The sequence below is a fragment of the Myotis daubentonii genome, chromosome 7 (assembly GCF_963259705.1).
Source record: "Myotis daubentonii chromosome 7, mMyoDau2.1, whole genome shotgun sequence".
NCBI lineage: Eukaryota > Metazoa > Chordata > Mammalia > Chiroptera > Vespertilionidae > Myotis > Myotis daubentonii.
In genome coordinates this window covers 53899991-53917849 of record NC_081846.1, presented here as the reverse complement: position 1 = coordinate 53917849, position 17859 = coordinate 53899991, and the positions used below count along the sequence as shown (strand labels likewise).

At 35.8% G+C, this 17859-nt stretch overlaps 1 protein-coding gene across 1 annotated transcript in view; it reads right to left on the bottom strand.

Annotated features, from left to right (window-relative positions):
• The window catches only part of LOC132238850 (potassium voltage-gated channel subfamily H member 7), a 146774-nt gene that overhangs the window by 114927 nt on the left and 13988 nt on the right, over nucleotides 1-17859 (bottom strand). The window contains exons 2-3 of the mRNA XM_059704878.1: nucleotides 16388-16816; nucleotides 1110-1324 (exon numbers count right to left, since the gene is read on the bottom strand). Coding sequence (XP_059560861.1) covers nucleotides 1110-1324; nucleotides 16388-16816 — 644 coding nt within the window. The remainder of the gene's footprint in view (nucleotides 1-1109; nucleotides 1325-16387; nucleotides 16817-17859) is intronic.

Genomic DNA, 17859 nt, shown 5'->3' with positions numbered 1-17859 from the left:
GGTTACTGCCTACAAATAATGGAATTTTTAAGGTAAAATTTGAAGCATCATAGACGTGATAATACAATAGACTTTCCTTTACCATTGTTAGCTCATTTTACTAAGAAGAACAAAATGCCAAGGCTAGAGAGCCTCATTATTACGTAAATATCAAAGTATGTATCAGAGTATGGCATGTACCATTTTCCATCTCCAATAGGGACTGCTCAGGTTTATTTTCAATGGACATGCAGTCATTACGTAGCTATCAGCTCACACAATAAGGTTACTTACAAATTACTAGAGTGTTGCTTGCAGTAATTATAATTATAGAACATCTTTATGAATTCAAAATCTTCAATGCTTGGTAAAGAGATTTGGGTCAAGTTTATCTTTATATTGTGACAGTTTATGAAAAAAAATTGCTAAGCAAATATACTAAGTACTTTGTTTATAAGAAAAAAAAAAGGTTTACTTGACACAAGTTTTAGAGTCATGAATTCCCAACAATTTAAGAGCATTGTAAGCAAAAGCTAGGTACTACTTAGGCTGGTCTTTTAATATAATAAGTCCAAGTAATTTTTCCCTAGTCTTAAAACATAACTCCTGCTTGACAGTACTTTTTTATCCTAGTTCAACATGCAATATTTACTTGAAAACAATAAAATATTGTTACTGGGAAACACATTGGTTTACTCTGACTTTCCATCATCTCAGTCAGCTCTTTTCCCCAAGTTAACTGACTTATCTGACTCTACTTAGGAGAGTAAGTGCAAAATAGAAGGCCACAGTTAAGAGTAAATTCCGATTAGTCACCTAAAGCTTCAATAGACACATCCATTATAATAACATACCATGCTTTAATAATGCAAGAGTCGGCATCAAAACAATAAATGTCCAAACATGATGAATAGCAGGTTAACCACCTCTACAGTATAAAGGGAACAATGATGCCAAGTTAGCCTATTTTTGCTCAGTCTTGTAATAAACAAAATTATACTTTATAGATAGAATGCAAATAAATGGCTTACCTCTCTTGATAGTCATTCATGAAAAAAAAAAGAATGTCTTTTATGGTGCAGAAAAGAACCTTTAAAAGAGTTGAAGTTGATAGTAAAATCATGTCCTACCTGGGTAACTTTCTCTGTCACATTGTGTGTTCGATCTTTAACCTTGGGTGCAATAATAGTTTTATCTGAAGAAGGAGGGGATGTACTCTTTTTTTCAGTTTTGACATCTGAAAAATTCAGAGTGAGCTGTGGAATCTTGTTAATGGTGCTGTATTTGTTGAGGTTTGAATCCGATGTGGATCCCAGGAGGCTTGACTTGATATGATTAAAAGGCCCTAAAAAAATTGGAAAGTATTTGTGAAAGCAATATCAGAAGAAATAGAAGAAGAAAAAACTAGTCCTGAATGACCTGTTGGTGACCCATGATTAATGTGACCCTGATTCAGGTGTGACTAAATTTAGCTAGGTGATACCCAAACATAGGGTTTAGGGTCACTGTCTGCCACATAGAGTAGCACATGAGTATCCGAGGATAAGATGGGGTCTAGGTGTACACCCAGAGAGAGATGGAGGCTTTAGCTATTATTCAGCTTCGTTCATTAAAGGATGAGATAAAAGAAAAAGAGAGGGAAATAAAACAACAACTCCACTCTCTATCATTGGCCAAATTCTACCTTCAAAGTTTCTCCAGAATTTCCTTTTATAATCCAGGGATTACTCAAGGAAGGATTTGCCTCTGGTTAAAATCATGCTGGCCAGGAAATTTCCGAATGGGCAGGCGACCTTGCTCCAACTCATATTATTCTCCTCTCTGTGCTATGTTTTTTGCAGAGCTTCGAGAGCAGCTAAGCCCAGATGGAGGAATTTCAGATAAGACTAAGAAGGGCAAATGTCTTTCCTTTGCCTTTCTTTCTCTCTTTCCTTTGTTATTATTTTTTATTCTTGGAAACTCTAGGATCCTGTGTGGGATTTTAAAATATTTTCCTTCTTTTTCTGTTTTCCTCTTGTTTAGAATTGACTGACCACTTACTGAGGGGAAAAAGGAGAAAAAGAAATAAAATCCATACCAGAAGAATGCTTTGCAAACAATTTACAATTGAAGTGCCTGTAGCTAGGCAATAGGATATACCTGAAGTTGGTAGTACCTTGTTATTTCTTTGACTCTCTCTCTCTTTTTTTTTTTTTAAAAAAAACACCATGCTACACATTTGATCCCAGGAACTTATTCATCTTAGAGCTAGAAATTTGTACCCTTTGACCAACTCTCATGATATCTTAAATTCCTTTCCCACAGAGATTATTTGGCAAGGTGCCAGGACTCCTGACCCATTGTTAAGGATAAGTACCCTGGCCAGCAACATCTTCTTTTGAGATGAACCTATTGTTCTTTGCTTATGAAGATTCAGAAAATGCTCCAGGGGTTCTTGTACAATGGGTAATGCTATGTAGCTCTTAGAAATTAGCATCAGGAAGAATTGTAGAAAAATCCAGAGCCCATGAGTATTATACAGACATTAACTTTTTGCTTCAGAGAGTGCTTAAAACATAAAAATTGCATGAATGAACTTGCTAGTTAACACATTTTGCCTTATTTTTTCCCTGTTCAGAATGAAACTAACACAGTTTAGGGATCAAAATGTGCTTAATGCACCAAGTGAGGTATAATCAGTTGAAAATTTTATAGTTTGTGTATTTTGGACCACAACAACCAATCAACTCAGATTCAATATAATGCTAAAAAAATACTCATCACTTAGTTTCATTTGAAGAAAAATCACATTATGTTTGTTTTTTAAGAGTTATATTTGATTATTATAAACATTTGAAGTTATTTAAGGAGCGTTTTTATCAGGGTTGCAAACACTTTGTTTCTTGGGGTGCATTTCTGTTCATGTCCTGAGTTTTCTTTCTGTGATGATGCTCAAGTCCACCTGGGTGAAAAGTGTCATTGAGTTCTCTGCATATATATTGCCTAGCATGTTCTCATTTGCATGTAGAATTTCACTTTCTTTTCTGTTTATATGACAAGGAAAGAAGTAAGAGCCAAAAGTGGTACCAAATTGTTCTAGCCTTCAGATAGGACTGGGACAGAACCCTAGGTCTGTGTGGAACTCTCCACTACATGCACTCATTTATTTTATTATTTTTAAACTATATTTTTATTTATTTCAGAGAGGAAAGAAGAGAGATGAAAAAAAAATCAGTGATGACAGAATCATCCATCAGCTGCCTCTTGCACAATTCCTCCTGGGGATTGAGCCGGCAACCCAGGCATGTACCCAGACTGGGAATTGAACCCGTGACCTCCTGGTTCATAGGTCAATGCTCAACCACTGTGCCACACTGGTTGGGCCATCCATTCTTTGGGACTTAGCATTAATGGTGTTTCCTTTTTTTTATTTTATCCTTCTATGCCTACATTCCAAGTCTATATCTTAATATTTACAGTTTGTAAAATGCTCTAGGAACTCAGATATCTTGGTATTGTCCATTGTTCAGCTCTAATGTCGTATTTTCACTCCTTAGGTAACTTTACTGTACATAGACATACTGACAAGAGATTGCATAAGGTTAAAGTATAAAGTTAAAAAATGTGTTTAAAATCCTTTAGCCCAATTTTCAATTCCCTTTCTCTATCATCCTTCTATATGTTGGATTTCTGCAGCAGGTTATCTACAAAGTTGTTTAGAAAACTGGATAAAAACATGGATCATCTATGATGTTACAGCAGAAAGACTGTTAAATATACTTTGATTGTCCTGTGACCCATTCCACTGGAAAAACTCCACTGAATTGGTTACATAGATAAACAAGTGGTCTCTAATATGAGAGTAATTCACTCTAAGGGCAGCGATTTTCAATGGGGTACCATGAAAGGCACAATGGTGTGCACAAGAATTTTTAAAAGAAGCAATACTTGATAATTTAGTCGGGGGCATTGACCTCTTTTCCCTTAGATTGTCAAATTAAAAAAAATGACAACAGCCAACACAATAATAGTCGTACAGTATGAATGAATCAAAATCATACCTATTTTTTGTCACATCAGCAAGAAATATATTTCTTGGTGTGTCACAGTGTTTTAGCAATTGGTTTGTGTGCCATGAGATGAAAAGGCTTGAAAATAGCTGCTCTAAGGGCATTTGTGAGGCATTTTTATTTGTCACAATGATGTTAGGTGTCTATTCGGTCACCTTGAAAAATTGTCCCATAGGCCCCAATGGGCATTCATGTTGGTGAAAAGCCTGTTTATAACTATCTGAACCTTGAACCTGTTTCACATATAGAGTACAATGTACTTTTAAGATGCTTTTCATATATATGGAATTTTCTAGAGCTATAACTACCATATAAAGGTAAGGTTTTTATGCAGAACTTTACCAGAAGTTATTCACCATTTTGGAATATCAAATCACCTAGAGCTACACTAGTTATGGCTTTTGAGTTGCCAAAACAAATTTCAGACTTCAAGTTAGAGTCTATGTGTGTAGTTGTCACATGTAAATGTATGTAAGCAAAGAGATTTGAATCTTGTTTTAACAGTGTTGGAGCCAGATATTATATAATTTCCAGAGATTATAGGAGTCACACTAAAATCCATTAATAAAATTTTACTTTAAAATATCTCATACTTTTGTCCTATATATGTAAAATTATGTGACACCATGAAATTAAATCAATGTAATAAAAACTAAACATTTGAAAATGATTTGTCCTAGTATTGCCTGTTGGTTTCTAATTTCTCATTAGTAACTCCCTAGAGATCTGCCATAATTTCTCCAGAATGTCTTGATTCCCATTTCTTCTTCCAATTCATCTTCTAGTTCCCATTGCTTCTGAAGGCATGTGGTCTGTAAAGCCTTTCTTAAGTGTTGAAGAATGAATATATGTCCTGACATTTAGTGAGATTTCTTTCTTCTGTGCAATTCATTACTATTGCATGTTATCCAAGAGGGAATCATTTTAACATTACACTTAAAAGTAAGGGCCAGCTCATTTGTGACAATATTAAACTTTCTCATTTCTACCCACTTTATCTTGGTATAGTACTCATAATTCAATTTTTGTTTCCTATTTTTCATTTTTAAGTATTTTCCCCTTTATTTTATTTTATTATTTTTCCATCACCACTTATCCCTCATATACCCTTTTCCACCTCCACCCACCCTCCTACCCCCTCTAGTTACCACACTGTTGTACCTGTCCATGAGTTCTTACTTTTAAAATTCATGTATATAAATCCAATATGTTACTATTTATTCCAATAGTGAATTTTATTTTGTTATCCACCCATATTTCTGCTCTATCATTTTGTTCAGTACTTCTATGGGCAGTGTTCTCATGGCTTCAATGCACTTAGAGTCAATATTTTCTTATGTCTAATTATTGCATTATGTCTTCCAGTGTAGTTACTGTTGGACATTAACATATTGAGATAATTATCATTACATTACAAACTGTTTTCTTTTATCTTTGTTTTAGGTTGCAGTTAAGGAATCATGTTATTCTTTTAGAAATAAGTTAAATTATTTCTGAGTGAAGTTTCAGGATAGTAAAATGCATATTAAAAATATTGGTTGCAATAAGAGGATAGGTCTAAGATTTGGCCTCAGAATATTACAAATTCATTGCAGTGTGTATTTTAGCTTTTCTTATGTACTGTTGGAAAACCTTTCTTAACTGTTACTCTACTCTGTTTCTTGTTTTTTAAGCTCTTAGTGTTAGAGATTTAATCTAGGTGACCATTTAATCTATCCATTTAAATAATTCAGCAAAAATTAAAATATTTCTTAAAATAATTCATGCATGCTCCTTAGATAAGACTTTTACAACCCACTTTATCGTACATAACAAAGATTATTATGTTCCTTTCCACTAATTTTGAAGCATATGTTTATATGCAGAAGTCTGTTAGAGTGTGCAATATGATCAGTGTTGTTTCTAAAATCTATTGAAGTTATAATAAAGAAAGTTTCCAATACTTTAATTAAGATAGGTATTAGCAATATCTTTATTTTACCAATTGTAAAACAAGGCAGATAGAATATGCGGCCAAAAGGGAATAAGAATCAAGGATAGAAATCAGAATACAGGGATTCCTACCTCCTAATCTATATTCAGAGAGGCTTGGCTGAGGATTTAGAGGTGAAAGACAGCCTCCCTGAGAGTGGTCATGAAGAGATGGGGTTTAGGAGTCTATGAAAGAAAGGAGAGTAAACTGAAAAGTTAAATCAATTTAAAGAAAATAAATGGGCAGAAATAAAGCGAACTAATGGATTCAGTTGAAAGAAATGTAAAACTCAAAAATATAATAGAAAGACTCGATGTTTTTTTAGAGAACCATTGGCAAAATGGACGCCCTGATGGAGATGGAAATGAGGTGACTAAGAAGACTAAACCAGCAGCTATATAAGGCTCTAATATATCACAAGTGTCTGATTAAATATAAAGTAGACCAGGTTCTAGCTACAAAGAAATTCTCTGCATTTAGAGATCAAGCTAGAGGCTAAAGCAACAACTAGGAAGAATTTTAAATTTATCATGAGTGACAAGATACTAAAGGAGAATATATTCTCTTTTAGATGGTGCTGGACATACAGCTAAGGACACCTAATATATTTTTAAAATATATATATATATATTTTTTTAAGATCTTTGCTCTTGAGGGCTGAATGGGTCAAGAGAGGAGGAAATCATAAAGATTAAGGTTGTTTTTCATTCATCTGGTGTTTATACAATATTTCTTAGGGTGCTTAGTTTATTTTGCTAAAGTTTAATAAAGCCTAAGTTACTGACGTAACAACATTAAAGAAATGCAAGAGCAGTGTTTAGAAATTGAATTTTGTAAAAGAACACTGTCAATAGCATAAGGAAAAAAATTTAAGACTAGAAAAAGATAAGTAGTGAAATTATTTGTAGTCGATATCATATTGTCTGTTTCAGCACATGGCATATAATTTACAGAAGAAAACTATCACCATTGAAAAATCAACTTGCAAATCAACTTATACAATCACAAATACTCAGTAATGGTCAATATAGTTTATGAGAAACATTTGTATCAGATTTCCGTTGTGAGTCTGATAGTTTTGGTGGTATAGAGAAGGTAAAAGCTGTACTAAATCTGGAGAGTACTTTTGCTTTGACTCATATGCCAGATTCTTAGACAAGTTAGAAACTGAACATACCATTGTCAGTGGGATGCAGTATTACATGAGATGATCAGGAGGTGGAAGCAACAGAGAGGTAAAATTATATTAATGACTTATTTACTAGGTAGGTAAGGGGTTAATTTTTATTGATGACTTGGAAAGCAGAATAAGCAGATAAGCCACTAAGTTGGAGATGAAAATATGTTTATGTGTGATTGTAGGATTAAGTTCACCTCTCCAATATTAAGATAAATTAGTGAAAAATATAATGTACACAGACACACAAATAAATAGCATATGCAATTTATTTGAATTATTTTTTTCACTCTTTGATAATGAGGTACACTTTTTGATCTCTGAAGTCTAATTTTAAAGAGTCAGAGTGCTATCAGAATTTATTAAAGGGAAACACAATTGATCCCAAGAAAGAAGGTTAAATGGAAATTATTCAATTTAGAAGAAAAGATTGAGTATCAGTTTGCTGTTTTTATACTGTGATATTACATCAAGATTAGAAGTAGCTAGCTAGCATCTCTGTCCAACTCAGGATAGATGAAGGGGAATAAATTACATTTCAGCAAGAAGGATTTAGCTTAGCTCTTTGTGTAACAGGCAGTAAAATAGATTTCCCAAGAAAATTAAAGAATGGGCTCACTGGAGATAAAGATGCCTCTACCACTTGTGCAAAGGATTTAGAAACACCCTTGACCAAGGGGAATGAATCAAATAATCTCAAAAACCTTCTAAATGTCTTCCTAAATTATTTTTTTTATTTTGGTAAAGAAATAATTTTTAGTTGAGATAAAATTAATTATGCATTTGTATACAAAGAAGTGTAGAAATTTGTCTTTCATTTAAAATTTTTTTTTAATTTAAATGTAGTTTAGGAACAAATACAAAATTTAAACAGCATGGTTAATTTATTGTCTTATATCTAATTAGACTAATTGCTCTGTGAATATTTTAAGGAGCCAGACACTTAAAATATTTTTCAAGTTGTTTTCAAAACTAGAGCTTGAACAAATAATGAAGACTTTGGAGGGCACAGGTACATTACATTTTTATTAAATTTGCACATGCTTTATCTAATTTGGGAATTTAATTTCATAAATATTAATATACAAAAACTTTCTACAATGGTTTAGAGTTTCCTAATTGCAAATTCTGATTTTATGATTCATTCTCATTCAAAGACAACTGCTACTTAAAAATGAAGGGTTGAGAAAAAAAAAGTTGAAGAATAAGTGGACTAGTTTGAGACAAAAATAGAACTGCTGCAGTTTGAATGACAATTATGTGAGCTACTAGTTTGGAAGATAAGCAAGCTTAATTTTTCATTTATTGAGAAAAAATTAGATTCATTTCTAATTAGATTAATTTTATTTAAAAGATCACTGGAAAATTAATGTTTGATAATTAATTGTTAATTATTAAAGCTAAGGCCAGCCATATATCACAGAGGCAAGTTGGTGAGAGCTGTTTGTATTGTTTTTCGAGGTTATGTTCTGCATTAGATCAAGTCAAATCACCATCTGCAGCTGACACTGATTTGCTTTCTTTTAGGAATCTCAGGCCAAGGATAGAATAAGCATGTACATGAAATCTCATCCTGTTATTGGAGTTCACCTGCACAGACCCCTTTGGAAATGCTTAAAAAATAAAACCAGGATGGAAAGAAGTTGCCACAATTTCCCTTATTTTCAAGTTATCCTGGGCTGCTAAAAAAAATCTTTAGTTTTAGTGATATTAATTCATCACAGTCACCAGCTCTGAATTAATTAGACAAGGGATTGAGAATCAATATCCAAAACTTCACCATGATTAGAGTAGCAGTCACATAGGAAAGAGGTCAACACAGTGAGTTCTAAGTAATGATGGTTACTGGTGGAGACGTGTCCATGCAACACACATGCACAAAATGAGTCACTGTCACCACATGCATACCCACAGCAGCATGCATGGCCTATGTTAAAAGACTAAGCCCCACAAGTTTTCCATTTGATGAGAATATAGGATTATTTTAGGCTGTGATTCCTGGTATAAACTATGATCTAGTAGAAAATTCAAATTTTTAGCCAACTCGCGGTTGTCCAGAGGTTATTTCTCCATTAAACAATACCCTGTAGAAGCTATAGGTCATGCCAGTGATTTCAGACTAATATAAGACACAAACATGATTGCAATGTAATACAGAAAAACGGAAGGTGACTACCATGCATGTATAGTTTACTACTACAGTAAGCTTAAAACCATACCCCCTGCCATCCAGGAACGCGAAACTAGTTTTAAGGAAACAAAAGAGGAACAAGTAAAGTGAGGCTGTCATGTAGCACTTTGCTTATTTTATTTAATCTTGAACTGAAAGATTTTTTTTTTTTTGGCTGAAATAGGCTTATGTGCCTCTTCCACACAGGAATATGTGTAGCTTGATATTTGTATCTTTCCAAGTGATTTAAATATTTAGGAAGTGTTCACTGTCAAGCTAGGCTTATGCTTCTTGCAGGAAAAAGTTCATAACAAACACCACTGAGAAAGTAACAATGCCTCCAGCCAAAATCAAGCCATGATGTCTCCACCAGGCACTTGGACTAGCTAAGGGCAGCATGATGTTGCATTGAACAGGGCATACAGCAGGCAACTTCGCATGCCAAGTAAAGGGGCACTGGGAGCATCAGATGTTAAAATTTGAGTTCGTACTTTACCTTTGACATTGCGACCATTGTCTGTTTTGAACACATAAGGATAAAAGGAAAGAGAAATATAAAAAGACTAAAATTATGTCATATACACTGAATTACCTCTGTACAAAAACAGAGAAAACAGAATGTAATTCTTAAAATTTTAACTTTGAAATTAACATTTTGACCTATTCAACCAAGTAAAATGCATATGCTAGAAATAGTATCTGCTGTCATAAACGTTCATGTTAAAATATGTGAAACATTTTACCTCAATTTAAATGGATTCCAAGATACAGATATTATAATTGTGACAGTTTGGAGAAAGACATACCCAGCTGCATGTAGTTGTGATAAAAACTTTCAACCTTGTCAGAAGCCATTTTTAGTGTTGCTTCAACCATCATTTAACAAAGAAGGACCACACAACATTTTGCATGTTAAACAATTTTTTTGTATAATTTCACCTAGAGTTTCAATAAGGAAAAATATTTCTAAAACAGCATTTTACCTTATAAACCAACTTGCATATTAATCAAAAATTTATTACTTGTCCCTCTCATAAATGTTCTTTAATGTATATTTTGAAAATACCAAATTGTACACAAAGAGTCACTCCAAGGCAAAAAATAATTATAAGAAGTCAGTGAGACACTGGACTGTTCAAAGGGAATGTAAGATTTTAAAATTTATGTTGTTATAATGCACTCAGTATAATACCTAGAATATTTAGGAAATTTGTTATATTAAAACTGGAGGCCTGGCGCATGAAATTGTGCACAGGTAGGGTCCCTGGCCTGGCCTGTGATCAGGGCTGATCTTCCCTAGCTGCTGGCAACCGGCCACGCCCCCTGCCACTGCTGGTTGCCCTCCGTGTGTGGGGGGCGAACTGTGGGGCGATTGGGGCACTGGCACCGCCCACATTCCCTGCCACTCACTCCTGGTTCCCAGTTCCCCATCAGGCGATTGGGGCCTGTGGGCTGGGGGCAGCGTCTGCATTGAGCATCTGCCATCTGCCCCCTGGTGGCCACTGCGTGTCATAGCCGGCCAGTCTTTCTGCCGTCTGATATATTTGCATATTATGCTTTTATCTATATAGACTAGGGGCCCGGTGCACGAAATTCGTGCACTGGGTGTGTGTGGAGGGGAGTGTCCCTCAGCCCAGCCTGCCCCCTCTCACATACTGGGAGCCCTCAGGCGTTGACCCCCATCACCCTCCAATTGCAGGATCGGCCCCCAGCCCAGGCCTGATGCCTCTGGCCTAGGCGTCCGGCCCGGGCAGCGGGGACCCGCAGCTGCAGTGGCCCCGCGATCGTGGGCTTCGCTTTAGGCCCAGGCAAAGGACCCCTAGCTCCCGGGACTGCCAGCTTCGACCATGCCCAGCTCCCATCGCTGGCTCCACCCCTACTTCCTGCTATCACTGGCCAGGGCGGAAAAGGCACCTGATTCTCCGATCATGGCTGGGGGGCCCCAGGGCCGCCTTTGCCCTGCCCCCCAGCTCTTAGCTCCCCCCTGGGTTTCCGATCACTGTCAGTGGCAGGGGGCTTCTTCCTGCTTTCCCTTTCGCCTCCCTGAATTGTGCCTACATATGCAAATTAACCGCCATCTTGTTGGCAGTTAACTGCCAATCTTAGTTGGCAGTTAATTTGCATATAGCCCTGATTAGCCAATGAAAAGGGTAGCTCGTATGCCAATTACCATTTTTCTCTTTTATTAGTGTTGATGGGAAGTTTTCAAATCTCAGAATGGAGTCTGTAAGGATAGATAAAGGCCTTTCCTTTTCTTTGCTTTGGCCTTCCACAGTTTATGAGAAGCACCTGGTCATTAACCCTTAAGATTGTTGGCTCCTCTGATTCAAACAGCTCCTCTGTTCAAACTACGGATAAGATAAGCTACTCTCAAGGCTTCATTCTTGCATCCCCCTCATTCCTGTTGTTTTCACAATTCAGGGATAATTCTCAGCAAGGAGTCTCTAGTTAGTAGAAGGTTCCATTCCCCCTCCCCTTCAAACCAAGCCTCTTTTTAACTCTTCATAACTTTTGTTCTAAGCTTGTTTTATGGGCTTGGGGAAAATACTGATAAGATACCTCCTTAGGACATCTCCTGGACTGTCTCCTGGAAAACAAACAAACCGTAACTTTTCAAGACAAACCCCCTCCTATCTGCTCAACTTCAACAGGACCCCCCTCCTGTCCTTGTCGCTTAGCAACAGCCACTGCTTCAGAGTAGGCCCCCTTTCTTTCCTGCCCTGTACTGACTAGCAATGCTTGGCCCTTTCCCTCTTGGAAAGTAAATAAATGCCTCTCTGCATCTCATCTTTTACTTGTGAATTCTTTCACAGCCCACATCACCAGCCAAACCCTAACAGAGTGTTTTCAGATTTAGAGATTAGCAATCTGACTCTTCGTTACATATTTGCTACTAACAAAATATTCCTGACTAGTTTTGAAACAAGCAGAGCTTAAAATAAACAAAGTCATGTCAAAACCATTCAAATATATCCAAGATTTGAAAAATCTGTTCAACATTTGTTGACATCTCTGCTAATATTGGGAATGTTTAAAATCTTGGGATATATTAGCATTGTTTCAAAGCTTATAATTGAAGCAATTTCGATAGTGTGATATATTGAATCGCTAGTGTAGACATTGCCTTAGACAGAGATACACAAAGACTGTGACCTTACATGACAACTCTCTGCCCACTTTGAGGGACCATTAAAAGCAAATAGGGACAATGGAAGAGACCGTGATTACATAGAATTATCTATCCCCATCAGAAGCTGGATTCAAGCATCATTAGTAAAATAGCAAGTTCTTTCAAGAGTTTAAAAATTAAAATTCTACTTCCCAAACCTGAAAATTACATATAAAATTTTGAAAATTAAAACACACACACACACATCCTCATTTGAATTGATATTGTTGTCTCCTACTCCAAGAAGAGCAATTTCCTCCTATATTGGCTATCTTTATAGAACTTTTAGTAATTTGAAAATATATTCGTGTTATATAGTCACATTATATAGTCAGATTACATAGTTAATGCTGCTTTGATGATCTAAGGCAGAGCATGCGGTTCATTCTGCTGCTTCTAGCTAGATCTGATTGTTTTTCCTCTGTGGCAGCATAAAGACAGAAGTTAGAGTAAGCACTTAGAGTCTTGTTGCAGTGTGGCAGAGGAATTTTACATCTTTCACCCTAAGTATAAAACAATTGGGGTTTATATTTTGTATGTCTATCTTTTTTGAATTTCATTTTTCTAGTAGTATATTTTTATTGTATTTACAAATATATTGGTTCATGATGGCTTAGATAAAAATTTCTGGTCCTTCACTGTAAATGGGTTGAGAAATATAGTTCTAAGGAACTTGATAATGTAGATTCAATGAAATAATAATGTAAAATATTATGCCCTAATATATTTGCAAGTTTTTTTAAAGTGCTACAAAGATAACCAACATAGGAGGAAATTGTTCTTCTTGAAATAGGAGAGAACAACATAAATTCAAAATCTGGTGCAGGTGGAGGTTAACCTGTTAACCAGTTACATGAATTCATAAAACTAAAATCAGTTTAAAAAGTTTTCTGTTTTCACTTTTCAGTGGCTCAGTTTCTAAAATATATAAAATATATAGCCTTAGGAAGTGTAGTCTTCTATGTTAATGAGTGTTGTAGCTAAAATTATTCTGAAGCTAAGTACAAAATGTCCACTGAATTTTATCAGGCATTAACTGTAGCATCTGCAAGAAAGTGATACAATTTTTTTGACAATAACATAACTTGGATGATCAATAACATAAATTAAAGATCTCAACTCATGTCCAAGTATAGAACCCATACTGAGAAATCAAAAAATGTTAAATCACCCTTTCCCATAATTGTATCAGTAACTGCACTAAATGGAGATCACATAAAATTGAAAACTGTAAAGTTAAATCATGAAATCTGATCTAACCTCCTAGCATCACCGTCAAATCACAGGCTAAGTTTGTGTCTATACTGCACTGATTATGTATCATTTAATACTCAAAGGTACTGTTTCTGAATGTTATTATACTATAACTCAGGTGCTAGGCAAAAAGGCCAGTCTCTGAAAAGTCAGCATAATTCCTAAAAATGGTTACACTAATTGTATTAACTAATTAAAATATATGCTGGTCATTTACGTTACTATGTTGATTTTACTGTTTTTCAGCCATAGGATCTATTGCTCAAAGATCAAATTTCAGAGCTCTCATTGGGTCAGGAGATATCGAACATGCAATTACTACATGGTTTAGAGCCTTAGATAATTATCCAGTTTCAAAATTGTCCTTGATTTTATTTTATTTTCTCTCTTTTTGACATTCTTTGGGCTACAGATTAAAATGGATGTGCTCATTGCTCTTTGACTATATAGAGTTTCTTAAATCTATCTGATAGAAAACTGTTCCTTCTGTTTCAGTGATATTGACTTTTCTTCTCTTTGAAAAATTTCCTGCCAATTCATTTTCTTTCACCTCTTCTGCCTTCTCTACTTCACAAGGGATCTATATAGATCCCCACATGATTCAACCCTAAGCTTTTGGTTTAAATTTTAGAGCATTATGGAGCAGGTAACTCATTTCCTGATGTCTGTGTGTTTTCAGAACATGTTTCACAAGCATGGCCCTCTCAATTTTAACCAGCACTTACTGAGTTCCTGTCATGATACAGGCAACAGTTCTGGATACTGAGGCTGCGGAGCTAATTGTGCCAGAACTCCCATGTCAGGGAGCTCCTAGCAACGTGATTACTTGCTTGCATATCCAACAGGGATGACACAGACATATAATGCAGTATAATGTAGACTACATTAAATGCTGTAATATACGCAAACACTGCTTTGCACACTCAGGTGCAAATTGAATTCCTCTGGTTTGAGACGGGGAAGTGGGTCCTTACAGCCATGGGGCAAAGCTGGGAAGAGTGCTTCTGGCAGAACAAAATACTGAAGCCAAGAAAGCACACGATACGTTTTTAGAAAAGGCAGTGAAGTTTTGTGGAGGGTTGGAATAGAATACCCAGGGGGGGAGAGCCTTGGAGAGGCTAGAAACGAGGCTTAAAAAATAACGGTGACAAGCTGGCAAAGTACCTAGTACCCTTCACTCAGGAGCCCCAGGGCCGGATTTATGTTACAAAGCAGCAGCATGAGTGATGATGGGCACTTGCAGGAAGGAATACCACAGAAAGGACAATGGGTCTCTCAAGATCCCAAATCTGCAGGATTCGGAAAACTGATGTGTCCGTGCAGCAGGCACTCTGAATCTTGGACACCGTGGGAAAAGTTCAATGATTCAAAAGACCCCTTGTCCAGGGAGGTTTTATGGAGCAGGAGTGAGGAAAGAAAAACATGAATCGATTGTGGGCTTTGGGTTTAAAGCCAGCTCTGACACTCTATAATCTTGAGCTAGTTATTTATTTAGCATATGTATGCCTCGGTTTCTTCATCTATAAAATGGGGCTTAATAATAGTTCCTAATTTATAAGGTTGTTATGAGAGCTAAATGAGAATTAATACGTACCAATCAATTACATTGCTTCTCACATAGTACATACTCAACAAATGTTCTTCATTATTATGTTAACCATGCACAGTTTTGGCCAATGCTTTTTATAAACCCAGACTTTCACTACTAGCTAATATAAGAATGTGAAAAAAATAAGAAGCTAGGGAGAAATGAGTGAATTCCGACTTTGCTTTCCAAGTTGATTTTGTTTAAGATCAAGAGTTTCAGGTTTTTGTTTTGTTTTGTTTTTGTTCCTTAAACTTTTACCTTTCCCCCCTACCTATTCGCTCCCTTAATCAATTTATAGCTTCCTGATCACTCACTATGGAACATTTCAGACACCTCTTCCTTTGGAAAGAGTTGGCCAATTAAATAGTCCTGTGATAGCACACCACTGTTTCTGCCCAGGGCTTGACTATTTGCTAAATATAACATGATTAATTATGCTTGAGATGATAGCATTATGACCTAAGCACATCTTATATTATGTCATTAATTCATTAAACTTCCATTAAGTAGGCAGATAGTAGTTATCATACTATTTCAGAAACACAGATAAATAAGCCATAAGAAACCAAATTAGTCACTGGGGTTCCAAGAAGAAATCAGTAACAACTCTGAATGTAGGACTCATATTTTTTAATAGCCTCTACTCACATTTCTTCCTTTAAGCCTTAAGGAATACCAGGCAATGATTTTCAACTGTTGTGCCACAATAATTTTTAAAACGTAACACTATTTAGTCAAAGGTGCTGACCTTCTTTCCCTTAGATTGGCAAATAAAAAAATGACAATAGGCAACACAACAATAGCTACCTGGTGTGACTGAATCAAAATTATACCCTTTTTTTGTTAGGCAAAAAATTTATTTATTTTTGCAGAAGTTTAGTAATTAGTGTATGGTGTCATGAGATGAAAAACGTTGAAAATCACTGCTCTTAGGCATAAAGATTAATGTAGAAATGAAAAACAGTATCGAAATTCCCTATCATTACCCATTAATTTATGTTTTCATATTTTAAAAAACTTCAGACGTACCTTCACTGGCATGTCGGTCTCTAAATATGTTCTTGGGGTGGACACTGAATCCTTCCATATCATGGACTGAAGAAGCCCTCCGTATACTACAAATGCTTTCTTTCGATCTGGAATGGGTCAGCTTGGAGCTTGACTGAAGCATGTCAGGGTAGAGTCGGTCCCACTGCCTTTTGGGAGAGGAATGGTCCAGAGGTCCAGATATATTCACCAACGGGGAGCATTGGCTGGGCTGTATCAAGGCTTTTGTATCATCTGCTTCAGAGGGGCTGCAGCTTTCTTTTGTAGGAGACTTAAAGTGCTTCATGGCCACCGAATCGTCACTGTGTTTAGATGAATCAATCACGACCACATCAGGGTCTTCTTGTGGTAAGGACTCCTTTCTGTAAGTGAGAACTCTCAGGCCAGGGAACTTGAACCCAAAAAGTTTCCCTAAAGTAGAGACAGAAAAGAGAATTATTATAAGACAAAATATACACCCCTTAAAATAAACAAGCAAATATGTTTGGTTCATATTTAAATTATGTGTAAGATTTACTCGTCAATATTTAATGTACAGTTGGAATGAGGCAAATTGTAGAAAACTTCTCTGAGGGCAATACAAATTATCACGTGAGTGTAAGAAAGTAGTAGACATAATTTTACCGTGTTTTTATAGGTAGATATTCTCCAGTGATGTGAACCCATTATTTGAATGACACAAGGTTTTCTGTTTTAATGAATTAAAAGTATATATCCACTATATAGCCATTCTTTGAGGGTATTTGAAAGGAAGAGCATAGTTTAGAAAGAAAAAAAAGAGATGGGGCACTGTGTGTAAAAGGATCAGACACAGAAAAGACTATAAGGTATGCATGTGTATGTGTTAGGGGGCTACTGTATTGCAAGTAGGGGAGGAAGGGAATGAGGTGGAGATGAGGAGCTGGCCTGACATAGCTAGAAGGTTTCTATTGGATAATAATGTTAGTTGAGTGTGGATGGAAAAGTGAGGTCAACTGTGTATGAGATGTTTCTTATTCCATTTGGAATTCTTACAAAACTTTTGGTTTCAGAGAGAGAGATGTATGGTAAAGATAGGAATTCATTTTTCCTGATTTTTTGTTCTGAAATCTAAGAATATAACTAAGAAACACATAAACTCATTGGTAGTAAAATTCAAATTAAAAAAAAAAGCATAACATTTAATGCTGGCAAAAAATGCTGGAGAGCATTGCAACCTGCTACAAATTCTTTGGAAAGTCATTTTACAATATCCATTAAAATGAAAAAATACACTTTTCATTTGACTCATCAACCCCGTTTATAGAATATCACAAGCCACAAAACTAGACATAATCTGAATATTCATAAGATGAAGAATGGTTGTATAGATTATGGCATCATTATATTTTGAAATCATATGACATTTTTTAAAAAAACAAGAATAGGCTTATGTTCTTGATGTTTGGAAGTGGGGAAAATATAATATATTGCAT